The sequence below is a fragment of the Mercenaria mercenaria genome, chromosome 16 (genome assembly GCF_021730395.1).
Source record: "Mercenaria mercenaria strain notata chromosome 16, MADL_Memer_1, whole genome shotgun sequence".
Lineage (NCBI taxonomy): Eukaryota > Metazoa > Mollusca > Bivalvia > Venerida > Veneridae > Mercenaria > Mercenaria mercenaria.
The window spans coordinates 32,891,827-32,905,952 of NC_069376.1; the positions used below are offsets into that span (position 1 = coordinate 32,891,827).

The window sequence follows — 14,126 nt, forward strand, 5'->3', positions numbered from 1 at the left end:
ACTGATTCCTGCAACAACGTATACCAGTATCGCAACAGCATAAGATATCTTATGGTCTTTATGATGAAAGAAAGTAAAACTAAGAAAATTTTTCAAAGTGTAGTGTTTTTTTTTTCAGGTCAATTTGGGGCCATAATTGGGCCCCAATCCCAATGGCAAAAAGTATGTTTTATTCCCAATTTCAAAGTTAAAGTTCTCAAAGTTAAAAAGATTTTTTTTTACTTTTTCAACCAAGACTGTACCAAAGAAACCTTAAACATTTGAAAAACAAGACAGTATGCTAATTTAATGCATTTAAGGCCATTTTTTTTTAAATGTAACATTTTAATTAAAAAAATGACTTTTAACAATTCCCAATTTAGATGTTTAATTAATGCGCATTTTTCCCAATGGTAAAGGCCCCGACCCCATTCCTAAATCAGTGGAAAGAAAACACTGATGTGATTTATTGAAAAATCTGTATACATGTAGCAGATTATATGTAATATCAAAGATTAATAGAAATGCAACCTGGACCGATTATCTCTGTGCTACAGAATAATGCGCCCTGCCTTAAAAATCGCTCTTTATTAAACGCAGTTATAAACAATACATTCGCAAATTATTCTACGACCTTCCAAGTGGTATTTATAAGCGAAACAAACAGCCAGAATCCACATTTTTACTGCAAATTTTCCTCCATTGTAAACAGCATTTGTGTAAGTTTGTACTGATACTAATATTGTATCTGTCTATCCAATACAAGCACACATAGGGCAAAATTTCAGTCACCATGGTTACTTGTAGAACAACAGACCTTGCTCTACATAGCTTCCTCGAGTTCTGAACCCAGGCAGGGCTTGAACCCACAGTGGTCAGAATCGAATGATTCAAAGTGGTCGTAACCAGTCTGCCTGGGAGGCTCAGCTTCACAGAGGGATTTCAGTATTTGGGTTTAGTTAACAGGGGTTTCATTATTGAATGGGAGGAGGGGATGGCAAGCATTTCTCACTGCTGTTGTGGTCTGAAGCCCAGGCTACGTAGCCTTTTCCTGTTGTAAGTAAAATTCTTGAATGCAGGGATCAAATTTAGCGGTCGCTAACTTGCAAAATTTGAGTAAGAATAAAAAAATGCGAGTAGGAAATCATGGCAATCGAATATTTTCGCGATCACGTTTGAAAATCAACGAATTCGCTCAAACTGTCCTTTGCTCTTTAAAAGCTCCTTTGGGGTAGTTATTTTACCGATAATCACGTGACCGATTGTAGACTCTTGTCGCTGTTACACAAATGTAATTATTGGATATCTATCTAAGCGTCTAGACGATATTCGTTTTCGTTTTGGTCGGTGATTCGCAACTGCAAAAGTGGAGAGGAAAATTACAAGTTTCTTTGGGCGAAAAAGGCCCACCTAGAGCTAAAATGTTATCGACACCACGGGCAGTCACCTGAAAGAACTTAAAACTTCCGAATCCAGCTAAAGTCCAAAGAATCATCGAGTACTTTGGTTTGTACTTCCGAAACCAGAAAGTCACGGCCTGTTTGAACCGTGAAAAAGTTGGAAACGGAGCTGAACATTTAACTTTTACATGAAACCAAACAACAACAAAACATTATAAAACAGCCTTTAAATAATTGCTAGTGAAACCCACCATTTTCTAGTGGAAAAAAAATGGCACTAGCATAAAATTGCTAGTGGGAAAAAAAATTAAATTTGATCCCTGAAATGGAGAACCCTTCGACCCCAACCCCTCTATTTTGCAGCTTCCATTATCTACTTCATTTATTTATGAGGAACCTCTGTAGCTGAATGGTTAAGATGGCTGACTTCGAATCACTTGCCCCTCACCGAAGTGGATTCGAGCCTCACTTGAGACGTTGAGTTCTTCATGTGAGGAAGGTTGTTGGTTCTACCAAGGTGCCCGCCAGTGATGAAATAATGCATGGAAGGGCACCTGAGGTCTTTCTCCACCATCAACTGGAATGTCACCATTTGACCAATAATTGTGTTGGTGCGATGTTAAACCCAACTAAAACAAAGCAAAAATAATCAGTTATTAATGAAACCTCTGTTTGCAGGTGGAACAACTTGCTGCTCATACAGATGAAGAGTCGATCATTCTAACAGCAAGTGTTGCTGATGGCACTCTCAGCCATATTGGATCAGAATCCGGCAAATCCTTCTTGGAAGATAATGAAGATGTTAAGTCACAATTCCTCGGTTTCTGTCTTAAATGTAAGTATTAGAAATTAGAACGGGTTATAACAGTTTATAGACCAGTCTTATGTTGCAGTCTTGATGTACACACGCATGCACACACGCAAGTTGAAGTTGAAAATAGGGGCACCGCCTTGGAATGTCAGTGATTTACAGTCAAGTTTTATATGTAAAATAAGTACTGATATCATTAGACTGGACTGAACAAAAAAAAAAAACAAACAAAAAAACAAAAACAAAAAAAAAGACATTGTAAGAAAAGAAACATAATTTGTGTAAAAGGGTTGTATATGAAAAAATGTATACAAATATTTTTATGAATGAATATATCAAACAAATTACAAGTCTGATGAAAAAAACAACAACAAATGATTAATTGCTTACAGGTTAAATTCAAATTTTCACTAATTCAGTTTCTATAAAAAAAAAAATTGTGTAATACTAAAAGTAAGTTACAAAGTACAAGTAATAATTTTAAAGAAATAACAGCAAAGTAATCAACAGATGACTAGTGCCCAATTGAATTAAAATAATTTTCAGTCATTAAATCAGCGAAATATTGTTTTTTCAGAACAGAAAAAGACTTGATTTAAGTTAAAGGCCATACTATAGATTTAAATTTTTTTGTTTCAGATCATCATAAAAAGAAACAACAGGAGAAAGAAAAAGAAAGATTGCTGCAGGAACAGCAACAGTTGCAGCTGCAGCAACAACAATTACAACAACAACAACTGCAACAAATGATGTCACCATCCAGATTTAGTGGAGGGCCTCGATTTATGCCCTCACGTTCACCCAGACAGTATTCCCCACGATTCTCATCTCGATCTCCCGGTATGCGTCATGAACCTTACCCCTCAGCTCGCCCTCCTCGGCGACCATTAAATCTAGACCAAGCGTCCGGTGCTAATAAGAACACAGGTGCAATGAAAATTCCAATAGGAAATAACGGACAGGTGATAAAAATTGAACCTGAGGATGACGAATCTTCAAATCAAAGTGCAACTGACACTACAAATGTTCCATCGGCTTCCGGCACAGCCGGAACTACACAACCATCTGCATCTCCATCTCATTCCTCTGCCCCATCCACACCAGCAAACGTTAAATCAGAATCCGGCGATAAAGATGACGATGATAATAAATCTGAGTCGTCTGCAACGGGTACAACACCTCAACCAACTACAGAAGGACTGAACTTACAATCTGACCTTTCAGATATGATCTCTAGTGGTGGGGATAATTCAGATTTGGATAAAGCAGGGACTTCAGCTGGGGCAGAGGGAACAGATAGCGAACCTTTTAATGTAAAACTGGAAGCTATTAGTGAATCTGATATGGAATTAGAAATTACGGGTGTTGAACCCGGAAGACCAGCAGTGCCTCAATATGATGTGTCAATGGGTATGCCCTTTGACCCTTCCACTTCTGGAATAGATAGCCCGGGGCAACAAGGCTACAGTAAGTGTCTTTTTGCCTTTCTTTTTCATTAAACTATCTCCTTATACACAAACTGTGCAGAGACGGTTATGTTTACTTTATTGCCTTTTAATACTGTACCATCATGGATCTATATAGATGTGATTAATTCATTCAGCAGCGACTTAGATATATTGTATTTTTTAACAAAATGAGTTGTGGCTTGATTGCAAATTGCAAGTTGGGTCAGAATGCCATATGCTAAAATGTAGCAGTCTTGTATTAGCCAGAAATCTTTTAAAGCACTAGTTGACTTTTAAAAAACACCCCAAAAAAACCTGTAGCATTTTTTTATCATGTTCATTTTCTCATGTAGGACTATTGATAAATAGTGGGTAAATTAAGTCTGAAAACTAATCAACTAATTATAATATTTCTGATAAGAGTCATTTTTTGCAAGTTCATGGGTAGACTAGTTGTCAGGAATTTATTTTTGGTGCACCTTCTAATAAATGTTTTCCGCAACAACTCTTCCCACCCCACACAAACTTTTCCTATAGAAATGTTTCAGCGCATAACATTTTTATATGTCCAAAGGGACATACTATGTTATGACACCGGGCTCGCTTCAAGGTCAAGGTCACACTTAGGGTTCAAAGGTCATATGACTTTGTTTCGTTTCCACTCAGTAACTCTTGAACTGTTGAAGGATTTTAAAGAAACTTGACACAAATATTCACCACATCAAGGCGACGTGCAGAGCGCATGTTTCGGATGGCTCCCTTCAAGTTCAAGGTCACACTTAGGGGTCAAAGGTCATTTGAATTTGTTTCCTGTCCACTCTGTAACTCTTAAACTGCTTGAAGGTTTTAAAGAAACTTGGCACAGATATTCACCACATTGAGACAACGTGCAGAGCGCATGTTTTGGATGTCTTGCGCCGAGGTCACACTTAAGGGTCAAATGTCATACCTTTGGGTGTATATTGCTCCGCATTTCGGTGTTCTTGTTAATATCATGAATCTGGTAGACTTCTGGTATGTTCCATATCCGATGTTGATGGAAGTGATAAAAGCTATGATATTTACTTTGCTATAAGGTTGATCGCGTATAAGACAGGGACCCAAATTTGCAACAGAATAGAAAACATTTTTCTAAAGCCCTCTTATAAGTTGTGTTCAAATTGTTTGCAGTTGATGGTTAATTCATGATTGAAGTAAACCAGAACATTGGTCTCTGCATATAAATGTTAAGGAGATAGTTAACAGAGAACAATCTTTGGCAGGAGTTTCTAGTGAATGTACTGATAGAAAGTAGAGCTGTCTCCTCAATGTTGAATAGGTGCTTTCTTATAATTGCTGATTGTGCAAAGGTAATGTAAACTGTTCTTAAAGACTTTTTTTCAGTTTTTCTTTGCCTGGCATTGGAAATGATAAAAGAGAGTAAATTTTGGACTCAAGAGCTTGACTTTAACTCTGTAGAGCACATGCCCATAGGGCAACTTGGGTATATTTTTACTTGCCCGAAACCCAGTTTTTTGTTGCCAAAATGTAACATGATGTGATGAGATACTACAGGAGAGCATGATTTTCTAAGAAGTATTCCTTGGGATCTTTCATATGTTTCACTTGCCTGATGGGCAACTGAGTAGGATTTTTTGCCTGCCCGCATTCCGCTTTTACCTGCCCCAGGCAATAGGGCAGTTATTTAGGTCAAGCCCTGGGACTAGTCTTAAAATGCAGTCTTCCCATTGGTCAGTTTAAAACTTATGCCTGTTTTGGGACGGTGCTCCTTTTAGAACTATTGGGAACTGAATTTGGAAATTGAAAAGCCTGGACCAGACTATCAGGTATTCTTTATGTGGCCGTCTAAAATAGATCAAGCAAAGGGAACATATAGGGTGATGTTTGAACTACATAAAACAGTTTTAAAGTTAGTTCTTTGATAACATTTTACATTACTTTTGCACTTTGGTTAATGAACTGACACTCTGAATTAGAATACCAGAGATCATTTTGTCAGAATCAAGTGGTTGTTTCTCAATGGAACCACTTAAAAGAGTGTTGACCATAAAGCACAGACTTTCACACTCGCAGAGAAGAAGATACAAGGTAAGTGAATAAAACTGATATGCGATAAATCATGCTGCTTTCTCAAATGCTTATCTTCTGTGCAGTAAGACATCATATTTTAGGGTGGCCAGCCCACGTAAGTTTTGGATACAGTACACATGGAGAAAAGGTCTCGTTTCAGGAAACATTTTGCCTATATTTTTCTTATTATTTGACAGATTTTCATAAAATGAAGTGCGTTGAAAAAAGCAAAACGAGATACTTTCCTCCGCACAAAGCATCTGCCATCACTTCCCAGTACTTTTTTCAAACAGTTCACTCAACTGCTTTTTGTGGACTGTGTAGATAACGTTCACACTTAGGCAGTGGGCGAAAATGTACTGAGAACTGATTGCAGGGGCTTTGTGTGGAGGAAAGCACTCATTTTTTTGTCTTTGATGCTCTTTATCTTATGAAAATTCAAGTAATAAGGAAAATACATGTACATGTGTATATGCAAAAATGCTACCTGAATCGGGACATTTTTTCCATGTGTACAAAATCCAATAGTCAGGTGGGTAGACCATAGGTTGGTAGGCCACCCTGTTACTTTCAAGCAAGCAGCAATCTGTGGTCTTATTTGATAAGAAGGGGAGAACTAAGCAGTTACATTAGAGAAGGCTCTGCGATATATGACCTTTTTGTGTCGATTCGCAGTAAAATTCAACTCTCTCACTACATTAGTGAAGGAGTTACCAGTTTAAGTTATATTAGGTAAAATGTGATGCACAGGGAGGCATTTTGAGTCCCTACTCTTTCAGCTTAAATTACAAACATTCAGACAGAAGTCCTGTGTATTGTTGCTTTACCTCTGGCATGCTCACACACACCAGGGAAGGTTCATGAATAAGGTCATCTTGTGTATCTTGTACAATCTGCCCAGTAAAAATAACTAACAGTCTTACGGGCTACTGATAGGGATTGTTATTAAGCTATCTGACATCCCCTTGCTCTTTGAGAAGTGTTGAAAATATCAAAATAGTACAAGAGAGTTTATAATGTCATGGACATTGCCGCTTGTTTACTGCCTTAACTGATTATTTGGCTGCTTTGTAAATTGTGGTCCTAAAAATAAACATTTTATACAGCTCTTCTTTCTTTGAGACTTCATGAAATAGACAAGCGTAGATGTATTAAAAAAAATACAGACAGTTTTGAATACTTTGCACTTATTTGGATTTGTTATTCTTCTTTTTTTTGTCAGTTGCTAACAAGTTGACCCCTTACTGTCTTGAAAAGTATATTTTCTTGTCTTGATATAGAAACTGCCTTTTGTAGGATTGTTCTCTGTTCTCTGTTTGAATAAAGAATCAGTTTTATGAATACACTGAATATTGTATTTATACATTTGTTTTCAGAACAAAGTTATGGCATTCAGATGTGCAATTATTCATTAAAAAGAATTAAATTTCTGAATGTCACTCGCATATAATTTTGTTACGTGAAATTGGTCAGCATCTCAACTGTTTAAACTCGCAAAACTTTTGGTTGTCGGCCTTAAAATATTTAAATTAAGTCTTGAATTTTCATCACTGTTGTTGTTTTTGTTTTTTTCGGAAAAATTTAAAATGAAAACTGATTCTTTGTTTCTAGATAAGTTATGATTGTTATATCTTTTTCAACCAAATGTTGTAAACCATTAATTTGCTCCAACTGAACTACATTAATAGAGTAAGACAGCTGCTTTCTTAGCTGGTCTGAGCACAAAGTCTTCAAGGTGAGCTATTGTGATCATCCCGTGACTGTTGAGTATGTCGAGCATGTTAACACTCCAGAGGTCACAATTTTAGCCCAATTTTAATGAAACTTGGTCAGAATATTATCTGCAATAAAATCTTGCATGTGTTTGTCACTGGGTCTTCTGAGGAAAAAAACTAGGTCTCTTGGTCAATTAATAGGAAAACCATGTTAACACCCTGGAGGCCACATTTTCTACCTTTTTCTTCTCTGTGAAATCTAGATTAGACAAAAACTGGGTTCCCATAGGTGAAAAACTAGGTCAAATCATAAAGAAACCTTGTCAACACTCTAAAGGTCACATTTTCTGTTTGATCTTTTTGAAGTGCTTGTCTCTGTGAAACTAGATTAATTTTAAACTGGGTGGCACAAGGTCAGAAAGTAGGTCACTAGGTCAAATTATGGAAGCACCTTGTTAACACTTTAGAGGCCATATTTTCTATTAGATTACCATTAATTTTCGTCAGAATGTTTGTCTCTATATAATCTAGGTCATGTTCAAAACTTGGTTACTCCAGGTCTTTACCTAGGTCACTATGTCAAATCACACTCTAGGTGCCACATTTACAACTTGATCTTCATAAAACTTTCTCAGAATGTTTATCCTTGTGAAATCTAGGTCGAGTTCAAAACTGGGTTACCTGAGGCCAAAAACTATGTCACTAGGTCGAATCATGAAAAATATTGGTTAGTGATTTACCTGATTTACATAAAACATGGTCAAATGTTTTGTCTGTATGAAATCTAGGTCAAATTTGATGCTAGGTTATCTGGGGTAAGACCCAAGTCAGGTGAGGCGATACAGGTTCCCCATTGTTTTGATATGAATTTTTAAAGCCTTATGGGATTTAAAAACAGAAACAGTCTGCTGTGAATTTTGATTTAAACATTTCTTTTTTGTTAGAACATAATAATATGAGCCGCGCCATGAGAAAACCAACATAGTGGGTTTGCGAACAGCATGGATCCAGACCAGCCTGCGCATCCGCGCAGTCTGGTCAGGATCCATGCTGTTCGCTTTCAAAGTCTATTGCAATTACAGAAACTTTTAGCGAACAGCATGGATCCTGATCAGACTGCGCGAATGTTGGTTTTCTCATGGCGTGGCTAATATGTAATAGACAGTACATTAGAGGCTAGGTTTCTGGAGCAGCTTTTATGAAACTTGCACAGAAGGTATATAACCACACTGTCCCATCCAAAATTGATATTTGGCAGAATCGCTATACTTAGATCAAAATTTTCATATTTTACGTTGTTGACACATTACGTTGTGTATCCCTCTTTTTCTTGTAAAACTTTCGTATTTATAATATATATGGCTGCAATATCAATAACAAGGTTGGTAATTTATAAGATCACTTCAGTTAAAAACACTTTTTATGCCCCCGAAGGGAGGCATATTAGTTTCCAACTGTCCGTCCGTTCGTTCGTTAGTTCGTTCGTTCGTTCGTCACAATGTTAACTTTTTGCATGAAGGCACTTTACTCGCGAACCACTGCACCCAAGACCTTCAAACTTCACATGCTGATAGTACTTATTGAGTACACCACCCCTACTGACTTTGGGGTCACCAGATCAAAGGTCAAGGTCACAGTGGCCAACGTTAACTTTTTGCATGAAGGCACTTTACTCGCGAACCACTGCACCCAGGACCTTCAAACTTCACGTGCTGATAGTACTTATTGAGTACACCACCCGTACTGACTTTGGGGTCACCAGGTCAAAGGTCAAGGTCACAGGGGCCAGCGTTAACTTTTTGCATGAAGGCACTTTACTCGCGAACCACTGCACCCAGGACCTTCAAACTTCACATGCTGATAGTACTTATTCAATACACCACTCCTACTGACTTTGGGGACACCAGGTCAAAGGTCAAGGTCACAGGGGCCAATGTTAACTTTTTGCATGAAGACACTTTACTCGCGAACCATTTCACCCAGGACCTTCAAACTTTACATGCTGATAGTACTTTATGAGTACACCAACTCTACTGACTGGGGTCACCAGGTCAAAGATCAAGGTCTCAGGGGCCAACGTTAACATTTTGCGTGAAGGCACTTTACTCACGAACCACTTCACCCAGGACCTTCAAACTTCACATGCTGATAGTACTTATTGAGTACACCACCCCTACTGACATTGGGGTCACCAGGTCAAAGGTCAAGGTGCTGCGGGGGCATTTGTCACCATTAGCGACAGCTCTTGTTTTTCAAACTTTTTGAAGTAATTAACTTATTGAGTATTCAGTCGAGCTCAAACAAAAATTGTCTCGTTTTTATATGCTGCAAGATTGTGACAATTAAAGTTGATGCAGAATGATGGCTTACAACATGGTTGACTTTGTGTTTAAGATTTATTTAGCATATTCTTTGGGTATCTCACCAATCTTTACATGCATCTTTTCTGTGCGATTTGTTCCTTGTGAAGTTATGGCTGACTTTATTGAACTTGGGTGGTAAGAAGGGTGTCATACCACTTGTGAAAGAATTCCTGTGTCTTATCTTTTATATGTCTTCATAGCACATTCTGTCTTTATTAAACTTTATACCCAGATTAAGTTCAACATATTATAGCCTTATAAGTTATGTATGGCTGGAGAAAAAGTATTGATCGATGAAAGATGAAAGAAAAGACGTATACATTGCTAGATTACAAACTGATGGCTATGTAACAAAGCCCATACTGTAATGGAAGTATATGGTGTTGCATATATATAAATTATGTAAGATTTTTTATAATCAACCTGAACAGTCGTCCCAATCACACAAGTCTTGAAAAAAGAATTATGAACCCCCTACCCCCCCCCCCCCCCCCCCAAAAAACAGAAAAACCAAGTGAATTATTTAACAGAATGCCCTGAGTTACAGTATATGAATGTTTTGTGTTACTTTTAATGGAAAGAAGAAGCCATCAAGTGTTATTTAATATTTTAACTTGTAGGGTAAAGAAGAAATTGTCCAGTATGTAATGAAAAAAAAAAATGCCCAGTGTTCTTGCAACTTCTTATATGGAAAGAAATAATGGTCCTGTGTGTATTATAATTTGTATGGAAAGAAGAAACCGTCCTGCAGCCTTGTAACAAAATCTGCTTATTTTCTTTCCTGGGGAAAATTCTTTCTTGGAAGTTCATAAGGAGTGTGTGCATTGTTAGATAATCATAATGCCAGAATTTGAGTTTGATGTGCCACTCCTTATTGAATAGAACTTTGTTGAGATCCAGTCTTTTCAATCTTTGCTTTTACTACTTAATGTGTATATGTTTGAGCTATTGAATGTTTGGAGTTGTCAGCATTTGGTAGACAAAAAAAAAAAAAAAAAGAAATGTTATAACAGAGAGCTGTTGCATATTTGAAAGCTTGTTGACAGTTATGATGAGTTAACAGCATGTTAAACGTACTGATATATGTTGATATATGTTGACAGCAGGCCATGAAACAGAATTGTCGTTTTCTTTATAAACTTTGTTTTTCAGAGAATGATCTTACCTTTCCATGGGGAAACTGTATTTTCTTGTAAGAACATAGCAATTTTCACTTAAAAGTGGAAGGACATTTTTTTTTTCACATGAATCTTTCACATGGGAAAATTTGTGTCCTTCAGAAAAATAGATGTGCTCAAACATTGTGTCTTTCCCTCAAGTTGGAATTTATATCCTGTTTATAATTTATATCCTGTTTATAATTTATATTCTGTTTATAATTTATATCCTGTTTATAATTTGAAATAAAGGAGTTTATGGGTTGCAGCAAGATTCCCCTTTATAATTTCAGTTTATGGATTTGTGTTAATTGTAAATATGTATTGAGTTGTAATAAAGAATATAAATAATGATCAATGAATTGGTCTTATGTGTTATCCTTTTGAAATTCTGCCTGAAATATGATGAGAATTTGTATTGTATTATATTAAGTGCCTGCAACACTTACAAGACAAGCTTGCAATTATGTATAGATAAATATATCAAAGATGTAATAAACAGAGTTGTAACTGGCACTTTCTTGTGAAATCCTGTATCATAATCCTGACCCACCTAGTAAGTTAAGTGATAAAGAAAGTGTCTTCATGATCAGTAAATGAGATCTCATTTGGTTCTAATGAGATTTAGTGAAATATTGCTTTATACTTGTACAAACCATAGTTTCAAAATTTATGAGATTTAGCAAGATTTTGCTTTATACTCATACAAATGACAGTTTCAGATGAGATTTAGTGAGATTTGCTTTATACTCCTACAAATGACAGTTTCAGATGAGATTTAGCAAGATTTTGCTTTATACCCCTACAAATGACAGTTTCACATGAGGTGTATTGAGATTTTGCTTTATACTCATACAAATGACAGTTTTAGATGAGATATGTTGTGAGATTTTGCTCTATGTTCATACAGATGAAAGAGGTTACTGGTGCCTCAAAATGCAGTGTAAAGTTTGGAGCATGGGCTGAGTTCACATTTCTGAAGATGAAGTTTCGTTTTATAAGGAGACAAACAGATTGTTATAATGCTTTTTGTTGTTACATGGCTCTTCCAAGATTATGTTTTGTAGAAAATAAGTCATTACAAGTTCTTCAAAGAAATTGAATGGCTTTCTGCATGGCTGCAGGTATTTGTTGTCGGATGCTCAGAGCTGAATTTGTTGTACTCCAATTTTGTTGAGAAAAATAACTGTTAAATGGTTTTCACTCATTGCATGAAAAAATTGAGTAAATTTCAGAGCTGCTAATTAATATACTTCTGTTGTTTCAGATTCCAGTAGTTCATCAGAAAAGCATGAAATAAGTGTAAACAGAAATATAATTAAAACATAGATTTTATCCTTTCAGACTCGGGCTTTGAAAATCTGCTCTCTCATGCGGGACTATATAGCGACAGGTCTAATATAGGCGACAGTTCAAACTTGTTAAACGAGGAGCAAAGTGGAAAATCATGTAACGTGTGCAGTCGGAAGTTCAAATCGTCATGGCATTTACGCCGCCACTTCAGAATTCACACGGGTCATAAACCGTTCATGTGCAATGTTTGCCAGAAATGCTTCAACCAGAAGGAGAATCTAAACTCGCATATGGTTGTTCATTTGAAACCTTCGTATATTGGGATGAATGAGCAAAATTAGCGTATTCGGAGAAGTAATAAACTTATTCATTCTGGGTATATTTAAAGTAGTAACCTAATGGTTTGGAAAATATGTTGGCTAAGATGGTAATATAAGCTATTTTAAGTGCATTCTAGGTCGATTGTCTCTGTCAAACAAGTTTTTGCCTTAAAAATGAAAAAAAAAAAGATGCTATGACATGGTTTAGTTTCCAATAGAAAAAATGTCTTTCCCCCATTTTTAGCAGAATATTTTTAAAATTGTAAATGAGCAAGATGTTGAATCTTGAGAAAATTTGGTTGAATGCAAAATAACTTGCTCATGATATTTGGATTATTAGCTTTTATGATTTTGTGTGTTTTCAAACATGTGATGTTAATAAAGAATTAGAAGAGGGCTGGTACATTTAAGGGGTATGATGATGAATCATTGCAGGAAGGAATTATTTAAAAAAAGTTCTGTAGTTGACAAATTCTGACAATGTACTTAATTACATTCAAAGATTGTTGAGAATCTGATTGGTTAGTCATGAAATGTACAAGTTCCTTGTCCAGTCTGATTGGCTATTCAAGTAATGTAATAGGTTGCCTTGTCTGATTGGCTAATCAGATAATTTATAGCTTCCTTGCCTTGTCTGATTGGCCATCTAAGTAATGTATAGGTTGCTTGCATTGTCTGATTGGCTAATCAGTAATGTATATGTTGCTTGCCTTGTCTGATTGGCTAATCAGGTATTTTATAGGTTCCTTGCCTTGTCTGATTGGCTGTTCAAGTAATTTATAAGTTCCTTGCCTTGTCTGATTGGCCATTCAACTAATTTATAGGTTCCTTGCCAAGTCTGATTGGCATGTCTGATTGGCCATTCAAGTAATTTATAGGTTCCTTGCCTTGTCCGATTGGCCATTCAAGTAATTTATAGGTTCATTGCCTTGTCCCTTGCCTTGTCTGATTGGCCATTCAACTAATGTATAGGTTCCTTGCCTTGTCTGATTGGCCATTCAAGTAATTTATAGATTCCTTGCATTGTCTGATTAGCTAGTCAGCTGTGATAAATCAAGGAATTGTAAGTTTCTTGCCTTGTCTGATTGGCCAATCAGCTATGGTATATCAAGTAATTTATAAGTTCCTTGCCTTGTCTGATTGGCCAGTGGGGTAATTAATGTGTTTCTTTCCTTGTCTTACTGCCCAATTCATGGTCAGTCAAGTAATATTTAGTTCTGGGTGGTTTACTAATTTATTTTTGTTTATAACTGTTATGACTAGTCTTTGACAACAAATAAGTTAAGTCTAGTTAAGAAATAATTTATAGCAAAAGAATGCTGTAACATTTTTTATGCACGACGGGCAGTTATACGTCTGGTGTAATAATTTCACGAGAGGGAGGGGGGGCGCCCGAGTGAAATTATTTGTATGACGTATAACTACCCGAGTGTGTAAATAGTGTTAAAGCACTCTTTTGCTATAAATTATTTCAATTCCAATATATCTTGTTTTGCAAAATATAGATAAAATATGATTGAACTGTTTATTGGCGCATGTATGGCGCCAAATGATAGGTCGTCACGCTCCT

General features: G+C 36.4%; 1 protein-coding gene across 35 annotated transcripts in view; it reads left to right on the forward strand.

Moving 5' to 3' along the window:
- The window catches only part of LOC123540008 (sal-like protein 3), a 174,252-nt gene that overhangs the window by 10,100 nt on the left and 150,026 nt on the right, over positions 1–14,126 (forward strand). For 33 of the 35 annotated variants that reach the window (XR_008367808.1, XR_008367809.1, XM_053526637.1 and 30 more), the window contains exons 3-4: positions 2,058–2,214; positions 2,830–3,657. Coding sequence is in view for 33 of the 35 variants with exons in the window: in XM_053526637.1 (XP_053382612.1) it covers positions 2,058–2,214; positions 2,830–3,657 (985 nt within the window). In the remaining 2 variants the exon portion in view is untranslated. Of the gene's footprint in view, positions 1–2,057; positions 2,215–2,829; positions 3,658–10,938; positions 10,998–12,287; positions 12,598–14,126 lie in introns of those variants that run through there. The other 2 variants (XM_053526611.1, XM_053526641.1) reach the window with 2 other exon arrangements.